This window comes from Lithobates pipiens, unplaced genomic scaffold (assembly GCF_037356315.1).
Source record: "Lithobates pipiens isolate NorthernLeopardFrog02 unplaced genomic scaffold, aLitPip1_a1.2 Scaffold_16, whole genome shotgun sequence".
NCBI classification, from domain to species: Eukaryota; Metazoa; Chordata; class Amphibia; order Anura; family Ranidae; genus Lithobates; species Lithobates pipiens.
The window spans coordinates 76969735-76988206 of NW_027507748.1; the positions used below are offsets into that span (position 1 = coordinate 76969735).

The following is an 18472-nucleotide window of genomic DNA, read 5'->3' on the forward strand; positions in this document are numbered from 1 at the left end:
GTGTTTCTGTTTTCTTGAGTTTTATGTTGTACACTGGATTGCAACATGATGGTTTGTTATTCCCACCATGACATACTTCACTAGTTTTCTGACTATATATGTATAGTTTTACACAGAGCAGCCCCGATCCTCTTCTTGGGTCCCCTGCCAGGGTGCTTCTGGCTCCTCCTCTTCAGCAGGTAACCCCATAGAAATCTGCTTCTTATGGGAGCACTTGTGCAAGCTCACTCTATTGGAACAGACAAGGCGGCTCTCAGACCTGCCCCCCCCCCCACTCTCTCATGACAGGGTTTAAGGGAAAAAACTTCAGCCTTTACTACCACTTTAAAGTTATAAAAGTGTTGCCATTAAAATAAAAGAACAGTATGTTGTAAACAAACCTCTAAACTCTACTCATTTTGGCTAAAGAAGAGGAGCAGAAGGCTTTGAAGTTGATTTTCTAAAGGAAAATATGCCATTTACTTTTCAAGTGCTAGCCTCAGAGTTAAGTGAAAAAGGTGAAGCTCTGCTGACTTCCATCATCTAATAAAATGCAAGCAAAAATGCAGTTTTTATCCTGCATGTGCTTGGTTATTCTTTGCAAAGTGAAGCTTCTTTCAATACCAAGTTAATTTATATTTCTAGAAGAACTCACTTAAAATGTTAAAACTTTAGCTCAATACTGATTAGACATGCTGATATCAGAATAGAAGCAGGCTACATGCTTACTGATTTTCTGTAAATGCTTCACTTTATTATGTCTAGGGAGGAAGGGTGCCATTTTATATTTGCTTAAAAAGTTTATGAACAAATATAAAAAAAATATAAAAAAATAATGATTGGTATATAGATTGGTTGATATTTTTAATGTACATTATCTATGAATCAGCCCACTCCACTTCAAATGTCAGTCTGTACAAATTTGTTTATCTCAAGTATATCCTCTTTGTTATATTTTTAAGTCGTGGAATGCAAGAGCATATTTTCCCATTAACTGTAAAATTACTGTTATTGTCAAAATTTGCCAAGATCTATGGCATTTTATCCCACATAGCTTTTACTTGCTGCTTGCAAAATTGCTCAAGAGACAGTTTGCCGTGACATCTGAAGAATTAATAAACTCTTATCACAGTTAATCCATATAAATACTGAACTCCACTGTATCGATTTAATACTTACACCTGCATTTCCCAAAAGGTATTTGTCACAGCAACTTTAAAGACAGTGATGAGAAAAAGGTGTCTCATTTTTTTTTGTTTGTTCTGCTACAGGAACTAAAAATTTGGTTACTGGTTTAGTAATTGTGTAAAAAGGTAAGTTGGATGTAGTAATTTAAAAAACAGAGTTAAAGGTCTGCAGAATTTTTTCCAGACAAGTTCATTTCAATATCTTGGGTTCTACACACCTATGTTATGGAAGTATGCCTCTGCAAGGAAAGAGACAACAAAAGCAACAAACCTTCAGCACTGGTTTATAGGAATGAAGAAGCAATAGTGATTGCTCTAAGTAGAATGTGTATTTCTTCTGAGGTCAAAATGCATATCCCACAGACATGGGATCATCATAAATTATCATAAATCATCATAAATGGCCAGACAGGTTGATTGCTCTTAAATGACAGTGGATATCCATATGTTGTCAGTATTCCACTCAGTTACCTACCCACCACATGTTTTCTTGCAATTATTAAATTATGAATAATAAAGTTCTTAACCACCTCAATACAGGGCACTTGCACCCCCTTCCTGCCCAAACCAATTTTCAGCATTCATCGCTCTCACACTTTGCATGACAATTACTCAGTCATGCAACACTGTACCCATATACAATTTGTGTCCTTTATTCACACAACTAGAGCTTTCGTTTGGTGGTATTTAATCACTAGTGAGTTTTTTATTTTTGTGCTATAAATAAAAAAGACCATATATTTTGTGAAAATTGTGTGCCTTTTTCTTTGTTTCTGTCATAAAATTTAGCAAATTCGTCATTTGTCTTCATAAATTTTGTCCAAATTTTATACTGCTACATATCTTTGGTAAAAATAACTAAAATTTGTGTGTATTATTTGGCCTTTGTGAAAGTTATAGAGTCTACAAACTATGGTGCCTGATGTACTGAAGGCTTATCTCATTTCTTGAGAGACTAACAAGTCAGGAAAGTACAACCCCCCCCCCCAAATGACCCCTTTTTAGAAAGTAGACATTCCAAGGTATTAAGTAAGTAGCATGGTGATTTGTTTTTAAGTTGTAATTTTTTCCCACAATTCTTTGCAAAATTAAGATTTTTTTTTCTTACAAAATTGTCATATTAACAGGTTATTTCGCTCACAGAGCATACACATACAACAAATTACACCCCAAAATACATTCTGCTACTCTTCCCAACTATGGCAATACTACATGTGTGAAACTTTTACACAGCCTGGCCACATACAAAGGCCCAACATTGCAGAAGCACATTCAGGCGTTCTACAAGTATAAATGACACATCTCATTTCTCAACCACCTATTACACTAAGGCCCTGGAGAACCAGGACAATAGAATTGCCTGCAAAATGGCCCAATTTTGGAAAGAAGTTTTTGGAAAACTTGGAAAAAAAATGTAAATACTTTTTTTTTTTTTACACAAAGTTTTCAATGTATAAGATATTTCTAACACATAGTATGCATATAACAAAAGTTACACCCCAAAACACATTCTGCTACTCATACTGAGTATAGCAATACTACACATGTGAGACTTTTACACAGCCTGACCACATATGGAGGCCCAACATTGAAGTAGTACCTTCAGGAGTTCTAGAAGCATAAATTACACATCTCATTTCATTCCTACCTATCACACTTTTGAAGATCCTTGAGCACCAGGACAATGAAATTACCCACAAAATTACGCCCTATTGGAAAGAAAACACCCCAATGTATATTTTATGAGGCATGGGCTGCAGATAGGTACTCAGGTACTCTGATGGGCTGAAGATAGGTACTCAGGTACTCTGATGAGCTGGAGACAGGTAATCGGTTAACTTGATGAGCTACAGATAGGTACTTGGGCAATCTGATGGGCTGTGACAGGTACTCAGTTACTCTTATGGACTGGTGACTGGTACTCGGGTACTCTGATGGGCTACAGATAGGCACTTGGGTACTCTGATGGGCTGGTGACTGGTACTCTGAAGGGCGGTGACAGGTACTCAGATGGACTGTGACAGGTATTCAGGTACTCAGATGGGCTGTGACAGGTACTCAGGTACTCAGATGGGCTGTGACAGGTACTTAGGTACTCAGATGGGTTTGACAGGTACTCAGGTACTCAGATGGGCTGTGACAGGTACTCAGATGGGCTGTGGGAGGTACTCAGATACTCAGGTGGGCTGTGACAGGTACTCAAATGGGTTGTGACAGGTCCTCAGGTACTTTGATGAACTGCGGCAGATACTCAGATGGACTGTGACAGGTGCTCAGGTACTTGTGTACTCAGATGAACTGTGACAGGCACTCAGGTACTTGGGCACTCGGCTACTCAGATGGACTGTTACAGGTACTCAAGTACTCAGGCACTCGGGTACTCAGATGAACTGTGACAGGTACTTGGCTACTCAGATGGACTGTTACAGGTACTCAGGTACTCAGATGGTAAGGGTTTCTGGGGAGGGGAGAATAACAGAATGGAGAGAAGATATGTGGGCAAAGAAACTACAAAAGCATGTTGTCTGGGTTTTGTGTTGTTGTCCAGTTAGAGAAGCACTGGATGATGGGGTTATCTTGAATCAAGATGTTCCATTGATAACAATGACCATGAGATCAGTTAGAAAGCTGTTGGCATGAACAGCATGAGCTGTAGTAGGTGTCACTGATCAGCTGCGGAGCTGATCTGTGTCTTACTGGTTGCATACATGTTTTACCTTTTGCTTGTGTATGTTTGCTGGCACCCATGGTCCCACAAGCTTGTGCTCTGCTTTTGATGCATTTCCTTAGCAGCTATGGGTGTCACTGGCTTCATCTGATGGTTAATATACCTTCCTTCTTGCTACTTCCTGTCCAGCCTCCCATGGGTCTCCCAATTTAAATTCCACTCAGACCAGTTTCTGGTTGCTTGAGCAACACTTGTTCTTGAGCCCCTTCTGTGCAACCATTTTTAACCTGACTTCTTGTGGACTGATCTCTTGTTTACTGACTCAGCTAGTTCTCTGGATTATGTTTGTCTGCTGCCTGCCCTGACCTTGGCTCATTATCCAGCTCTTCTTCTGCTCCATCCATCCATCCATGTCTTCACTGTCTCCTTGGGTACTCTCCTCATGAGCGGGGTGAGCCTGGGGTCAGCATGCAGCTAAGTCCAAAATCCCATGAGGGGGTCCCTGGTAGAATATTGGCTGGCTCTTAGATTCTACGCCCAGGGGGTTCAGGGTCACCTGCTCATCTGTTGGCTCACACCAGTAGCACCATGACAGTAGGGTTATAACATACTTCCAGGAATTTCCACAAGATAAGAGGGGGAATTCCAATCTGTAAGTAGATGTCCGGAAATCCCAGCTCACCCTCTTATATTATATGGATTGTGTTGTCACAGGCCTCTCCAAAGGGGTCAGACTTACTTGTTGGGTGTGACTCAAAGAAGGAATATAAGATTGGATTCTGTTAGTGATAAGTTTAGTAAAAACCTTAAATTATGGTCCACATTTACTAGAGAGTTTTGGTGGTCCCTAGGACACAGGGTGGCATCCTTCCCTTCTTTAGGATCAAGGAGAGATGAGTTTATTGTGCCTGTGCTGAGAAGTGACAGGTGGCTGATATATCATTAAAGTTGGTCTCAAGTCTAGGTGAAAGGCCCTCAGCCTGTACGTTTACAACACGGTAATGAGGAGAGGGTGTGTTGTATTTCTAGGGAAGAGAATCATCCTGTAAGGGCCTCTAATGCTTTCTGGGGGAGGGTAGGATGTATAGTTCTGAAAACATGGCTGGGCATTTGGTGAGTGTGGGGAGGATGTTGGAAATTTTATGTTGTATAGGTATGAATAGTGTATATGAAAGTCAAAAATGATGTTTGAAGAACTACAAGTGATTGTGCCCCAAGGAGCAGTATGTATGTTTGCATTTGATTAGGATGAATGAATATTGCTAACATTTCCCACACTTTAATTCTGTACTCATGGAAAGTTCTAACAAAGTAATATTTATGTTAAGTGTAGGCTTCCTCTGAGATAGTTTGAAGCTCTGACTTGGGCTTTGAGTTGGATTTTAATTATGTATTATTGGAGTTTAAAAATAAAGTGTGTCCTTTCTCTTGCTTAAAGAAAAGGAAAACAAATAACAGCAGTTGGCCAGTCCCACCTGCTAACTCATATGCCATTAAGTACCTATAGATTGCTCCTAGAGGGTGCCCTAAAAAACAGACCCCCTCCCTCCTTCAAACAACTAATTTTGCTTTTTTGGCTGCAGTGTTTGGGCCAACTACATATTTACAATTGCTACGTTGCATAAAGACTGTTTACCAGACACTCCAATTTTAGACGGGTGGCTATTTGGAGCCAAATTACATTTATAGTGCCCAGTAAATCAGGCTTCATTATTATTTTTTTTATCTAGCTATCATAATCATGTGTGTGCCAATATACACATAACTAATATAAAAACAAGAATATATATTTGTCAATCACTTTTTCAAATATTGGTTAGTTTATTTCATTACCTGCATAAAATGTATGGATCGATCTAATACCATTAAAGCCCAACTGCTTTAGGAATCAGAAAATGGCAAGTTAACACTGTCTTGCATTTTTTTTTTATCTGGTTCTTTGGGAATTCTAAAAAGATTGCCACAATACATTTATGTTAATTGTTTAGATGCCAAAATAATCTGTAATTTGGTTTAGTCGTTTGTGTGATTCTTCTTATTTTTGTGCTAGAAACTTGTTGATTTTTGCTTGTTCAATAACTTTTTCTCTTCTAAATTGTACTACAGGAAATCCACCAAATATACAGATGAAATGCCCATAAAATAACTTTCTTACTTGCAAAAAGATTTGCATTTTTGTCTATCTCGTCCTAAAGTTTACACAGCTATTCCACACATCACAGCCCTGTCTGGCAGGACAGCAGACCTGAATTATCTTTAAAGGATAAGTTCACCTTTGGGAACATGTTCCATGTTGCATGTTCTCCCTATGCCTGCGTGGGTTTCCTCTGGGTACACTGGTTTCCTCCCACATTTCAAAGACATGCTGGTAGGTTAATTGGCTTCTATCCAAAATTGGCCCTAGTGTATGAAGGTGGGTTGGGGACCTTGCATTGAGGGTTCCTTGACGGTAGGGACTGATGTGAGTGTGCAATGTATGTGTAAATTGATGGCGCTATATGCATACCTTAAATAAAATAATAATATAATATATAGCTGAGCATGTTAATGAGATGCAATGTACAGGGATAGGGATAACTGTAGACACACTCACTCAGGTTGAACTAGATGGACTGGTGTCTTTATGCAACCTTACTAACTATGTAGCTATGTAACTTGTTACCGATGCTGCAGTCACTGCCTGCTACCCTCCCTTCCTGTGGCACCAGTATGGGGAAAAGTGTCCCAGACTAGCTGTCACTTTTTAAAATCAGCGTGTCCGCCCACTGTTATTCCTTCACACAGCCCTGTGTGTGAATGAACTGCAAGCCCCAACATCCTTTGCAGTTGTCAGCTTTCAGTTCTCAATGAACTACCTACAGTGCTGTGGAGTGCCATGGTAGTTCATTGATTTCTTCCTGTCAGTGTATCTGCCTGCCCGTACAGGATGTACGGGTACACAGATATATGTACAGATCTGAAGGAGACCTGCATGGTACCAGCAATGCTTTACAGGCTCAAAAAGATAAAAAGAATAAATGCACATTTCTTTAACTGCCTTCTAAAAGGTGAACTTATCCTTTTAATGCAGTTAAAAAAACACTTAAAGGTCTCCACCTCTTTCCTGGGCAGCAACAAGAGAAGCAGCACACAAGAGCTCATCAATTTGCCACTTTGCATGCTCATTGCATTGGTGCACAGCTGACTAATTGTGCTGCCTCCACCTATCTTTTACCCTCCAAGAATGTATTAAAACATGAATATAGGTGCTAGGAGGCCTCACAAGGTGCCTGCACATTAACACTGCACACTTTGTAAGGTCTCTTTATTGCAATGCTTTGTACTTCAGTGTGTTTTACAAAGTGCTACTAATTAACTTTCAGTACAATCTATTCATTACCATCTTCATTTGCCAAGAACCTACAGTAACACCAGCCTTAACAATGCTTATTTTATAAACAGTCTTTGAAATACAATTCCAATTTATTAACAGTATTTCCTTTAACACCATCTTTTACCATCTTAATTAGGTTTTAAAAGAAAAAATATATATAAAACAAAGATAGTATGTTTGATGTGAAGACATTCACTTGTAGCAAAGGAATTTTAGAGTATTAAAAATGACCTATAGAGGGGGCGACTTAATCCTGGAGCTCCAGCACCCTCGAGGGATCAGCAGCTATCAGCGGCACACAGGGCTCCATTTCCCTCACCCCACCTGGCGGATCGATCGGGGCACCTCCGTGGAACATGATGGGTAAACGTAAGGGGTCCTCCAAGCCACAACAGCTAACAGATTATTTTATCCTGCTGAGACATAGAGGTAGGGAAAATGGCGCCAGCCCCTCACCCACACAGACTCACAAAAATTCAGCTCCACAGCACGCAGCAACCTCATCCCCCAAAACGAATGAGTCCTATGGCAGCCAGCACTCCCTCTCCTCCCCCTCACCATCAGGGAGCCCAGCTAAAGCTAAACTAAAGAGTCCTGTAATAGATTTAGATGAGGACACCAGGGAGCTTCATGACTCAATCACTACTTTCCCCACTATCAACCAGCCCGTCATGGACACTGTTCTCAAGTACATGCTTGTCTCTCTGAGAAGCATGTTACAAGCAGACATGAAGAAATGTATGCACAAATTTAGTGGGGAGTTGACTGCAGTGGAGGCCAGGGTGGAGCATATTGAAAGCAAGATGGGTGAGTATGCCTCCACCATTAACGAGCTGGTGGACACAAATGAGGAACAGGAGGAAGAAACAACATGGATTAAAAACAAAATAGCAGACATTGAGGACAGGTCCAGAAGGAATAACCTTAAAATAAGGGGGATCCCTGAATCGGTACAATCTTCAGACCTGCGATCGTACGCAATCAAGCTATTTACCTCCCTTCTGCCAGACAACTCTGATGTAGAAGTCACCATTGATAGAATACATTACTTACCAAAACCATCATACCTTCCTGAAAAAGTCCACAGGGATATAATTCTATGCATGCATTTTTTCATGTGAAAGAGCAATTAATGCAAATAATGTGAAAGAATGATCACATTCCACCCCAATGCCAAAATCTGCATTTCTACGCTGATCTTTCCCAGCATACACTGCAAAAAAGGAGAAACCTAAACACCATCACAAAAGTGCTTAGGAACCACAACATTTCCTACCGCTGGGGATACCCCACGAAAATCACAATCACCAAACAAGACCAAACGTATGTTGTGGACTCCCTGGATAAAGGTATATCACTGCTGAAAGAGTGAAAAATCCTTCCAGACCCCAAGGATGACAACAATGATACCCCCAACCAATGTATGACCAGGCTGAAAAACGGTAATGCAAAAAAACGCGAAATCGCATATTTGAAACCTATAATCAAACCGGAGTCAATATTTATCCCTCTGAGGGGTACCAGGACAGCCTCTAGGCTTGAACTTATCCCCCAAACAGCTTGAGCAGCAGTTAGCTGCACATGGGTAATTCCCAATTGAACCATATGGAAGACCTGTTAATTTAAATTTAAAGGCGTATCAGACACAGAGTGGTACTGTGGATACACTACATAATAAACATGCCACGTCCTGATATTTGAATTTACTAAAAAACAAGACAACTATTGTTGACAGTGATTAACTTTTTAGGCATAGACACAAATTCTTTAAAATAATTTGAACAATATTTATTTCTAAAAACAAAAAAACATACATTAAATGCCTCAGAGCATAAAGATTACACTGTCTAGTACGATCTAATTGCATCACAATTAGACAAATGACTCATACATTTCCATTTTGTTATAATATATAACATAGGAGAGAATAAAGAAGGGTCAAAAAACAAAGAAAATTATTTTTTTTAAAACAATGCATCATGGATGACTCAGCTCAGGGATGCATCCCTGAGCTGAGTCATCCATGATACACTGTTTTTAAAAAAATATTTTCTTTGCTTTTTTACTTTTCTTTATTCTCTCCTATGTTATATATTATAACAAAATGGAAATGTATGTCATTTGTCATATGGAAGACCTTTCCCATGTGGCTCTCGTTACAATGTTTGCAATGTTAACATGTTACTTAACAGGTTATATTTTTGATGTTTGGAGCTACACAGCTACCCCTCAAGTCTCCAACTTGTCACAACAGAGCTTCTATATCCCAAGGACACCAAGCAGCACAAGATTGCGAGAGGAGGAACTTTCCACGAGTGCGGTTATTCTTCTAAGGTCACAGTAAATACTTGAATCACTAAACAGTCATCTCTCTACCAGCAAAGCCCACAATTAAATTCATATACAAACCCAACTCAACACACCTAATAAAACATCCTCATGGCTATCCACTTCCTCTCTATTAACACCAAAAGGCTTAACCACCCTTTGAAAAGAAAATCCCTATGGAAGTAAGCATTGACAAACAAATCTGACATTATATGTCCTCAAGAAACCCATTTCTGTGGCATGTCTGCTCCAGTGTGCAGACATAAGAACTTTCCACACTTTTTTTTGCTAATGCAGAATCCAAAACCAGGGGAGTAATGATCGCTATAAAGCACACTGTAGTGTTTAGGTCTCACACAGAGATTGTAGATCCCCATGGACACTACCTGATTTTGGTTTGTGACATCAATCAGGTCACATACACCATTGTTAATGTCTACGCTCCAAACCAACATCAGGTTCGCTATCTCCACAAACTCTTGAAAAAGATAAATACCCATAGGAAGGAGTTTCTGGTGATTTGTGGTGACTTCAACATAATTCCTGATCCAACTATGGACACGACCACAAAAGTGACAAGGCAAAATAGATCACTCCAGGGAATCATACATAAGGAAGGCCTATATGATGCGTGGCTTTGCTTAAACCCTAGAGAAAGGAATTTTACATTTTTTTTCTGCTCCACATCACATTTACACAAGAATCAACCTATTCCTAGTGGATCAGCAAACCCTCAACTATCAACGACATTACATGGTCAGACCATGCCTCTATAACTCTTTCCATGGTGGATGCATCCACAGTAAATGTGGTTCCTTTATGGAGAGCGAATTCCTTTCTTATGCAACAACCAGAAGTCAATCTATCAAAAATCACTTACAAGAATTTTGTTCTGTTAATGAACCTTCTGTGAAAAATCATTTCACTTTATGGAATGCCTATAAGGCATACATCAGAGGGATCTTCATTAAATTGGGGGCCGGGGCGAAGAGGCAGCGGCTAAGAAAACTAAAAAATATTACGGACGAAATTTTCATCTTTGAAAATAAAAACAAAAAACAATCTTCCCCCTCAATCTCCAATAGGTTAACCCAACTGAGATATGATCTCAGACTCCTTCTTCTTGAGAAGTTTGAGAAACACACCAAAAAGCTTAAAATTACGTATTATGTACATGGAAATAGGGCTGGAAAGGTCTTAGCCCACCAACTCAAGGGTCATAGAAATAAATCCAAAATCCCCTACATTTTACACCCCAAAAACAAAACCAAAATGCATCATCCACAGGATATAGTGAACACATTTAGCACTTACTATGGCTCCCTTTATAACTTAAAAGATGACGCTGAAATGATCCAACCCACTACTACACTGATAAACGACTTCTTAGAACAGGTATCTTTACCGATACTATCTCCACATTAGGTAGCAACTTTAAATTTAGCTTTTACCATAGCAGAAGTTCACAAAACTATAGAATCACTGCCTGCTAATAAATCCCCTGGCCCAGACGGTTTCATAGGGGAATATTACCAAACATACATTATCTCCTTATCTCACAAATTTGTTCAACACAGCCGCTGCCTCTTCCTCCTTTCCGTCTGAAATGCTAAATGCTTTAATAGTGACTCTACCCAAGCCAGGGAAAGAACCAAATACTCCAACTAACTTCCACCCTATATCACTACTAAACACAGATTTGAAACTATACGCTAAAATTATAGCCAACCGAATTATAAGCATGCTACCCCATTTAATACACCCCGACCAGACTGGGTTCACCAAGGGGCGTCAGACCTCTGATGCTACTAGGAGATTGACAAATATTATTCATATTGCCAAGACACAGCAAAGGCCTTCTCTGCTCCTAGCATTGGATGCGGAGAAGGCCTTTGATAGAGTCCACTGGGAATACTTAAACATGGTTCTGAGGAAATTTGGATTTTCTGGAACAATCCTAACAGCAACACTAGCCTTATACTCGACACCTTCAGCCCAGGTATATATGTCCGGAGTACTCTCCAAACCATTCAAAATAACTAAAGGAACCCGTTAATCTTTAATTTGGTTTTAGAACCCTTAGCAACCTACATTAGATCCCATCAATGTATTAAAATTTTTCCAGTTTCAAAATCTGAGCATGTCATCAGATTATTTGCTGATGATATTATTTTGATGCTTACAGACCCTGAAAAATCCCTGGCTTCGGTACATGAGACTTTACAAATGTTCAATAAAATCTCCTATTATAAAGTAAATGAAGGAAAATCTTACATTTTGGGTATGGGCATACATACATGTTTACAAAAAAAGCTCAGTTCACGGTTTTCATACACATGGAGCAAGAGTGGGATCCAGTAACTGGGAATCACCTTTACCGCTTCCACAAAATACCTATTTATAACCAACTATGCCCCCATCCTGAGCTCTATGACATTGAAGCTCCAAGAAGTAGCTAAGATGGAACTATTATGGTCTGGGCGACTAGCAGCTTTTAAAATGGTAATATTACCTCAACTAATATATCTATTTAGATCACTCTCCATCCCAATACTTATTTTTATAAACTTCAATCCATTGTAAACAAATTTTTATGGGAAGGAAAAAAAGCGAGATGGGCTTTCAAAAATTTGTTAACATCTAGGAAAGTGGGAGGAGTGGGAAACATCCTGATTAAGGACTACTATAATGCTGCAATTCTGGCACAACTGCAAAAATGGTTCCCTACCTCACCAAATACCAGATGGCAAGAATTAGAAGAAAGCCAAATCTCATATAACAATCTCTATGATTAGTACATCTAACCCATCTCATGCCACATCTCTAGCCCCATCAATGATAGCTTCACTACAAGCTTGGAAAATGTTGTTAACACAAAATCATACCTCCCATACTTCACCGCTTCCAATTCCTATCACTAGCCTGTCAGGACTTATACCAGACATATATATATAGAACATTGGGCCGAAAAGGGCATCAAACATATAGAGGACCTCATGATAGGACCCGCAATGAAAACATTTAGAGCACTACAAATGAAATTTGGCTTGTGAGAATTTGAACACTATAGATACCTCCAATTGAATTATCTCCTTCAAACCAACCCTCCATTTAATATACAACTTCCCTGGCGAATAACACAATACTTTACCAAAAATTCAACTAATATAAGAGGAATTTCCCTTTTTTACAACACCTTAAATGACAAACTGACATTCAACAAATCCTCTCACATCGAGGCCTGGGAATGAGAAATGGGAGTAATATACACCCCAGAACAATGGCAACAAGCACTTCAAACTACATATGTATCCACCAAATGCATTAACCTATGGGAACTGACACAAAAAATACCACTTCGCTGGTACTTAACCCCGCACAAGATTTCCAAATTTGACACTAAAGCTTTACCACTATGTTGGAGGAAACGTAACCACAAGGGGACCTTATACCATATACTCTGGGAGTGTCCGAACATTCGATGTTCGATGAAACGTATTTCTTATGCTTACGCAGATAGCACAGTGCCCCATTCCTAAAACCTCGGCATTAGCCATCTTATCTCTGGGTATAAAATCACCCCCGAAAACCATTAGGACAATAGTATCCCACATCTTACTAAGCACCAGACTAACGATCACAGGACATTGGAAAAATCAGGAACCACCAACAATGAAAGAAATAATACTGACCACAAATACGCATGCCACCTATGAAATTACGTTTGCTTCATCCCAGGGCAAGTTTCAAAAATCACACGAACAATGGAAACCATGGACTGACTAGTATAAACTGAAAACATCTGAATACTGTTGAATACTGTTAATTCTAAAATTCTAGGTAGCTATGTACACATACATTTTATTTCATTTCAAGTATTATTTACTTACTTCACTTTTTTTTATCCTTTTGTTTTTCTTATTATTTCTTTAGTGCTTGAACTGTACTAAAATATGATCAAACAAACGTATTTGATCACTCAAAGCAACAATTATACATTTATACATCTATTAGAATGGGTGAATTGGCACACATTACATAGTGACACCATTGCGGGTGCACTGGGGGGGGATACTTGGTCTTTCCTTCTGAGACACAGTTAGTACCAGTAGGGGTGTGTCCGGAGGGGAACCACCCTCTCACGCACTGACGTGGGTAAAACAAGAATATTCTTGTGAAATAATCTACTAACCAACCCATCGATTATTGTACTGAATAAGTGCCTTTACCTCTACAATGTTATTAATGGATAGTGTTAATGTTCCTTGTCATACTTATGGTATTTCCTGCTTTTTGTACCTATTTCTTGATAAATTTCAACAAAAAAACAATTGAAAGTAAAAATGACCTATAGAAATGCACCACATACATTAGGTGGAGGCAACAACTGATAGGACAGGGCACATACCAGCAATAATGTTGGGTTTTGGTGGCATTATAAACTCATACATAGTTGGTTCAGATTGACCAAGTCTATTTGCTGCTATAATCTGAACTTCATATTCCATATTCCACTGTAGGTGCTCTAGAACTATATGATCTTTATTTCCAAGAAATTTCTTCTCAAGCCATTGATCTTCTTTGTCTTTCTGTGGAAAAAAAAAACAAACAGACTGTATATAGTTCATTCAATGAGGAATATTATAGTTAACTAAATCTACACAGTAGGAACTAATACATAAGCACTGAAATACCAGCTGACATACAGTATATGAAGGCATTAATTTATGTACCAATTATTACCTAAAGACCATCACTTCAGATTTGATCTGCTCAATGATTGCTACTTAAACACTTTCAGACCGGACCATTTTGCTGGCTTAAGAAAAGACCACTTTTTGCATTTCGGCAAAGCGACATTTTAACCGACAATTGCACGGTCGTGCGACATGGCTCCCAAACAAAATTGACGTCCTTTTTTTTCCCCACAAATAGAGCTTTCTTTTGGTGGTATTTTATCACCCCTGCGGTTTTTATTTTGTTGCGCTATGAACAAAAATAGAGTGGCAATTTTGAAAAAAACACATTATTTTTTACTTTTTGTTATAATAAATATCCCCCAAAAATATATAAAAAAAATGTTTTCCTCAGTTTAGGCCGATACGTATTATTCTACATATTTTTGGTAAAAAAAATCGCAATAAGCGATTATTGATTGGTTTGCACAAAATTTATAGTGTTTACAAAATAGGGGATAGTTTTATGGCATTTATATTAATTTTTTTTTTTTTTTACTAGTAATGGCGGTGATCAGCGATTTTTATTGTGACTGTGACATTATAGTGGACACATTGGAAATTTTTGACACATTTTTGGAACCATTGTCATTTATACAGCAATCAGTGCTATACAAATGCACTGATTCCTGTGTAAATGACACTGGCAGTGAAGAGGTTAACCAGAGGGTGGCAGTGGAGGGTTTAAGTGTGTCCTAGGGGCGTGTTACTAACTGTGGGGGGCTGGGCTGTGTGCTAGTGAACACTGATCTCTGCTCCAATCACATGGAGCAGAGATCAGTGTCACTTGTTGCTAGGCAGAACGGGGATATGCTGTTTACATCGGCATCTCCCCGTTCAACCTCCCCCGTGAGACGATTGTGGGTATCCCCACGGCGATCGAGTCCACGGGACCCGCAACCGGACTCATGGGGGTCCCGACCAGCACGCGCACACGATGGCAGGGTGGCAAATGCAAATGGACATGCCTGTATGCCAATTTGCCTGCCCGTGCCATTCTGCCGACGTACATCGTCGTGCGCCGGCCAGGAAGTTGTTAAATAGCCTTTTTCTGGCATTCAAGGCTGAGGTATAGTAAATAACCACTGTCCTATCCTGATCAAGATATTTGGGCTACCTCAGTCTTCACCTATAGATAACTGTTTGGGAATGGTTATAAAGTTTACCCTCTACTGGGGTGGCCCTGGAATTGGTTTATGGACACTAGAAACAACAAGGGCACACCTAAAGTAAGGTAAGTCAGGTTCTGAGTGAAATCATAAAACAGAAATTAGGAGTGGGCCAGGGTCAAACCAGAAGAGTTGACAATCAAGCAATTGATCCAGGGGGGTTAGACAAGAATCATCATCAGTTTACCCATTCAGTAGTAATGGGTAGAATGTTTAATAGTCAGAGAAAGCTAAATCAGCAACACAAATACAGGTAACAGGCAAGACACCCAAAAGACATGAAATAAACTCAATATCAAGTAACTATTGAGAGAGGGTAGGTCCCTTTAAAGGGGTGGAGACCATTTACAAGTATGCCAGGAGAGGTAGGTACCAATGTTCTGAGTCTTTGTTATCAAGATGTAGTGATCATGCATTTTGGATACAAAATGTGTGGTCAGACAGATGTTCTCACAAAGGAGTGATTCATCTGCTGGAAAGGAAGTTAGCTTCAGGATGCCTAGCAACCAAGACATGTTTCTCACACAACTGCATATTGTGTGCCTAATGATATTTGAAAGTCTTTACTTTATTTTTTTAAGATTTTTTGTCTGCATTTTTCTCTTCTAGCAAGGAGAAATGATACCCTGTACAGGTAGTTTTTTTCTCCTTTCAAAGGGAGAGATAGTACACAGGAAAGCTGTACAGATACTAATCACTATGATAGCTGATCATGGGCAATCGCAGATCCCAACGCCTGATTTTTAGTTTAAGACTCGGCGAGACGAGATGGCGCTCCCAGCACAAATACAGGTAAGCACGTATGCGGTTTCATGAAAGAAGACTCACTTCACTAAGGTCATATATGTGCAAGGCTTTAAAGAGGAATTTCCTTAATGTCCTTACTCCGAAATGTCCTCTCACTTTCCATTTTAGCTACAGTACAGGAAATGAAGGTAAATCTCATTAATGAGATGACAATAGCAAAACAAAAACAGGGGTTTTAACTATCTACTACTCTAGCCAAAAAAAAAGTATATGTTAATAGACTTTAATTCTCTATTTGACTAAAGTTCACTTTTTAAAGTTCCCTTGTTCCACAGCATAGGCATTATTGTACTAATATAACTATTATATTGTTTAGGAAAAATAATTAAATTCAGCTCACACCATGAATTTCAGAATATTCAACATACAGTGCTCTTTATTCTTTCAAAACCCCACAGTTAAAGTTGTTTACAAGCAAGAGACTCCCCCAAAAATATACAAAACATAGTCAGCTCACATGAGAATGGACTGAACAATGCAAATGAGACAATTATAATAACTACTTAAAATACAAAATCATCTAATTCATAGACAGAGGATAAAGTGTAGTAGTACTTACATTACAAAACCAATTACATACAAGAGCTCCCTTTGGCCACAGTTAAATTGAAAATAGAAAATTGTTGCAATTAATTGCAAACTGTAAATAGCTAGCTTTGCACCTGACAGAATATGTTAAGAATATATGTGCTATTTGACAAGAGCATTGAAGCAAATTCATATAAGTTGAAGTTGTAAATCAAATAGTTTTCTACCAAATAGCTTTTTGCGTGTAAAAACTAGATGAAGACTATTGAAAAGTACCCTGACAACGAATGGGATTCTCCAAAAAAATTGCAGAACAACATTGATCATAACACAAAGTAAAGCAATAAAACATATGTTTTAGTTTACAATTTATCATTTTCACATTTTACTAATAGTGTTTAAGCTGTAAATAAATAAAAAAACATAAAAGTTAGGTAATATATATTTAAAAAATGTATTTGACTTTAGTTCATTATTAAGATAAGCTAAACACCAACTTTTATAACAAATAGTTACACAAGGATATAATATTTTTTTTATTTATAGGCATACCCCACTTTTAAGTACATAATGGGGTTTATTTAATAAAGCTGGAAAGTGCAAAATCAGGCTCACTTCTGCATAGAAACCAATGAGCTTCCAGGTTTTATTACCAAACCTTCATTGAACAAGCTGGGTTTAGAAGCTCAGTGGTTTCTATGCAGAAGTGAGCCTGATTTTGCACATTCCAGCTTTACTAAATAAACCCCATTGTGTACTTAAAAGTGGAATATGCCTGTATTAGCTTAGGAATTATTATTCCATTATTTTGAAGTAATCCTGAGGGTTTTTATTATCAGATATTCTATTCTGCTCCCTATGTTTCATCATACACTTTTTTTTAATTATCTTTATTAATTTTCCAATATACATAACAACACATACATTCAGATTATTTCTTTACTGAGCTCTCACAGGATCTTCTACATATCTCTTCCAGTTAAAAACCCATACCCTGTGTTGGTTTGTATACCCATTCATTCTCTTATCTAGAATCACTATTTTGCTTTCTGAATAGGGATGAGCCGAACACCCCCCCGGTTCGGTTCGCACCAGAACTTTCGAATGGACCCCAAATTCGAACGAACTTTAGAACCCCATTGAAGTCTATGGGACTCGAACGTTCGAAATGAAAAGTGCTAATTTTAATGGCTAATATGCAAGATACTGTCCTAAAAAGGGTTTGGGGACCTGGCTCCTGCCCCAGGGGACATGGGTCAATGCCTAAAATGTTTTTAAAAATGGCCGTTTTGGCGGGAGCACTGATTTTAATGACGATTAAAGTGAAAAAAAAGTGAAATATTCCTTTAAATATGGTGCCTGGGGGGTGTCTGTAGTATGCCTGTGAAGTGCCACGTGTTTCCCGTGTTTAGAACAGTCCCTGCACAAAATGACATTAAACGGAAATAACACCATTTAAAACTGCTTGCGGTTTTAATGTTATATCTGGTTCCTGCAATATGGTTGAAAATCATTGAGAAAAATGGCATGGGTAGCCCTCCCTGCCCATTACCAGCCCCTTTAGGTCTTGTACGCATATTAAGGGGAACCCCGTACCCATATTAAAAAAAGGAAATGCATGTGGCCCCCAGGCCCTATATACTCAGAACAGCAGTATACAGGCGGTGCAAACAAGACAGGGACTGTGTAGGTTTGTT

At 38.8% G+C, this 18472-nt stretch overlaps 1 protein-coding gene across 5 annotated transcripts in view; it reads right to left on the minus strand.

Moving 5' to 3' along the window:
- Nucleotides 1–18472, minus strand: part of NCAM2 (neural cell adhesion molecule 2) — a 506619-nt gene that overhangs the window by 24095 nt on the left and 464052 nt on the right. For all 5 annotated transcript variants that reach the window (XM_077480043.1, XM_077480044.1, XM_077480048.1 and 2 more), the window contains one exon: nt 13944–14124. In XM_077480043.1, coding sequence (XP_077336169.1) covers nt 13944–14124 — 181 coding nt within the window. The remainder of the gene's footprint in view (nt 1–13943; nt 14125–18472) is intronic.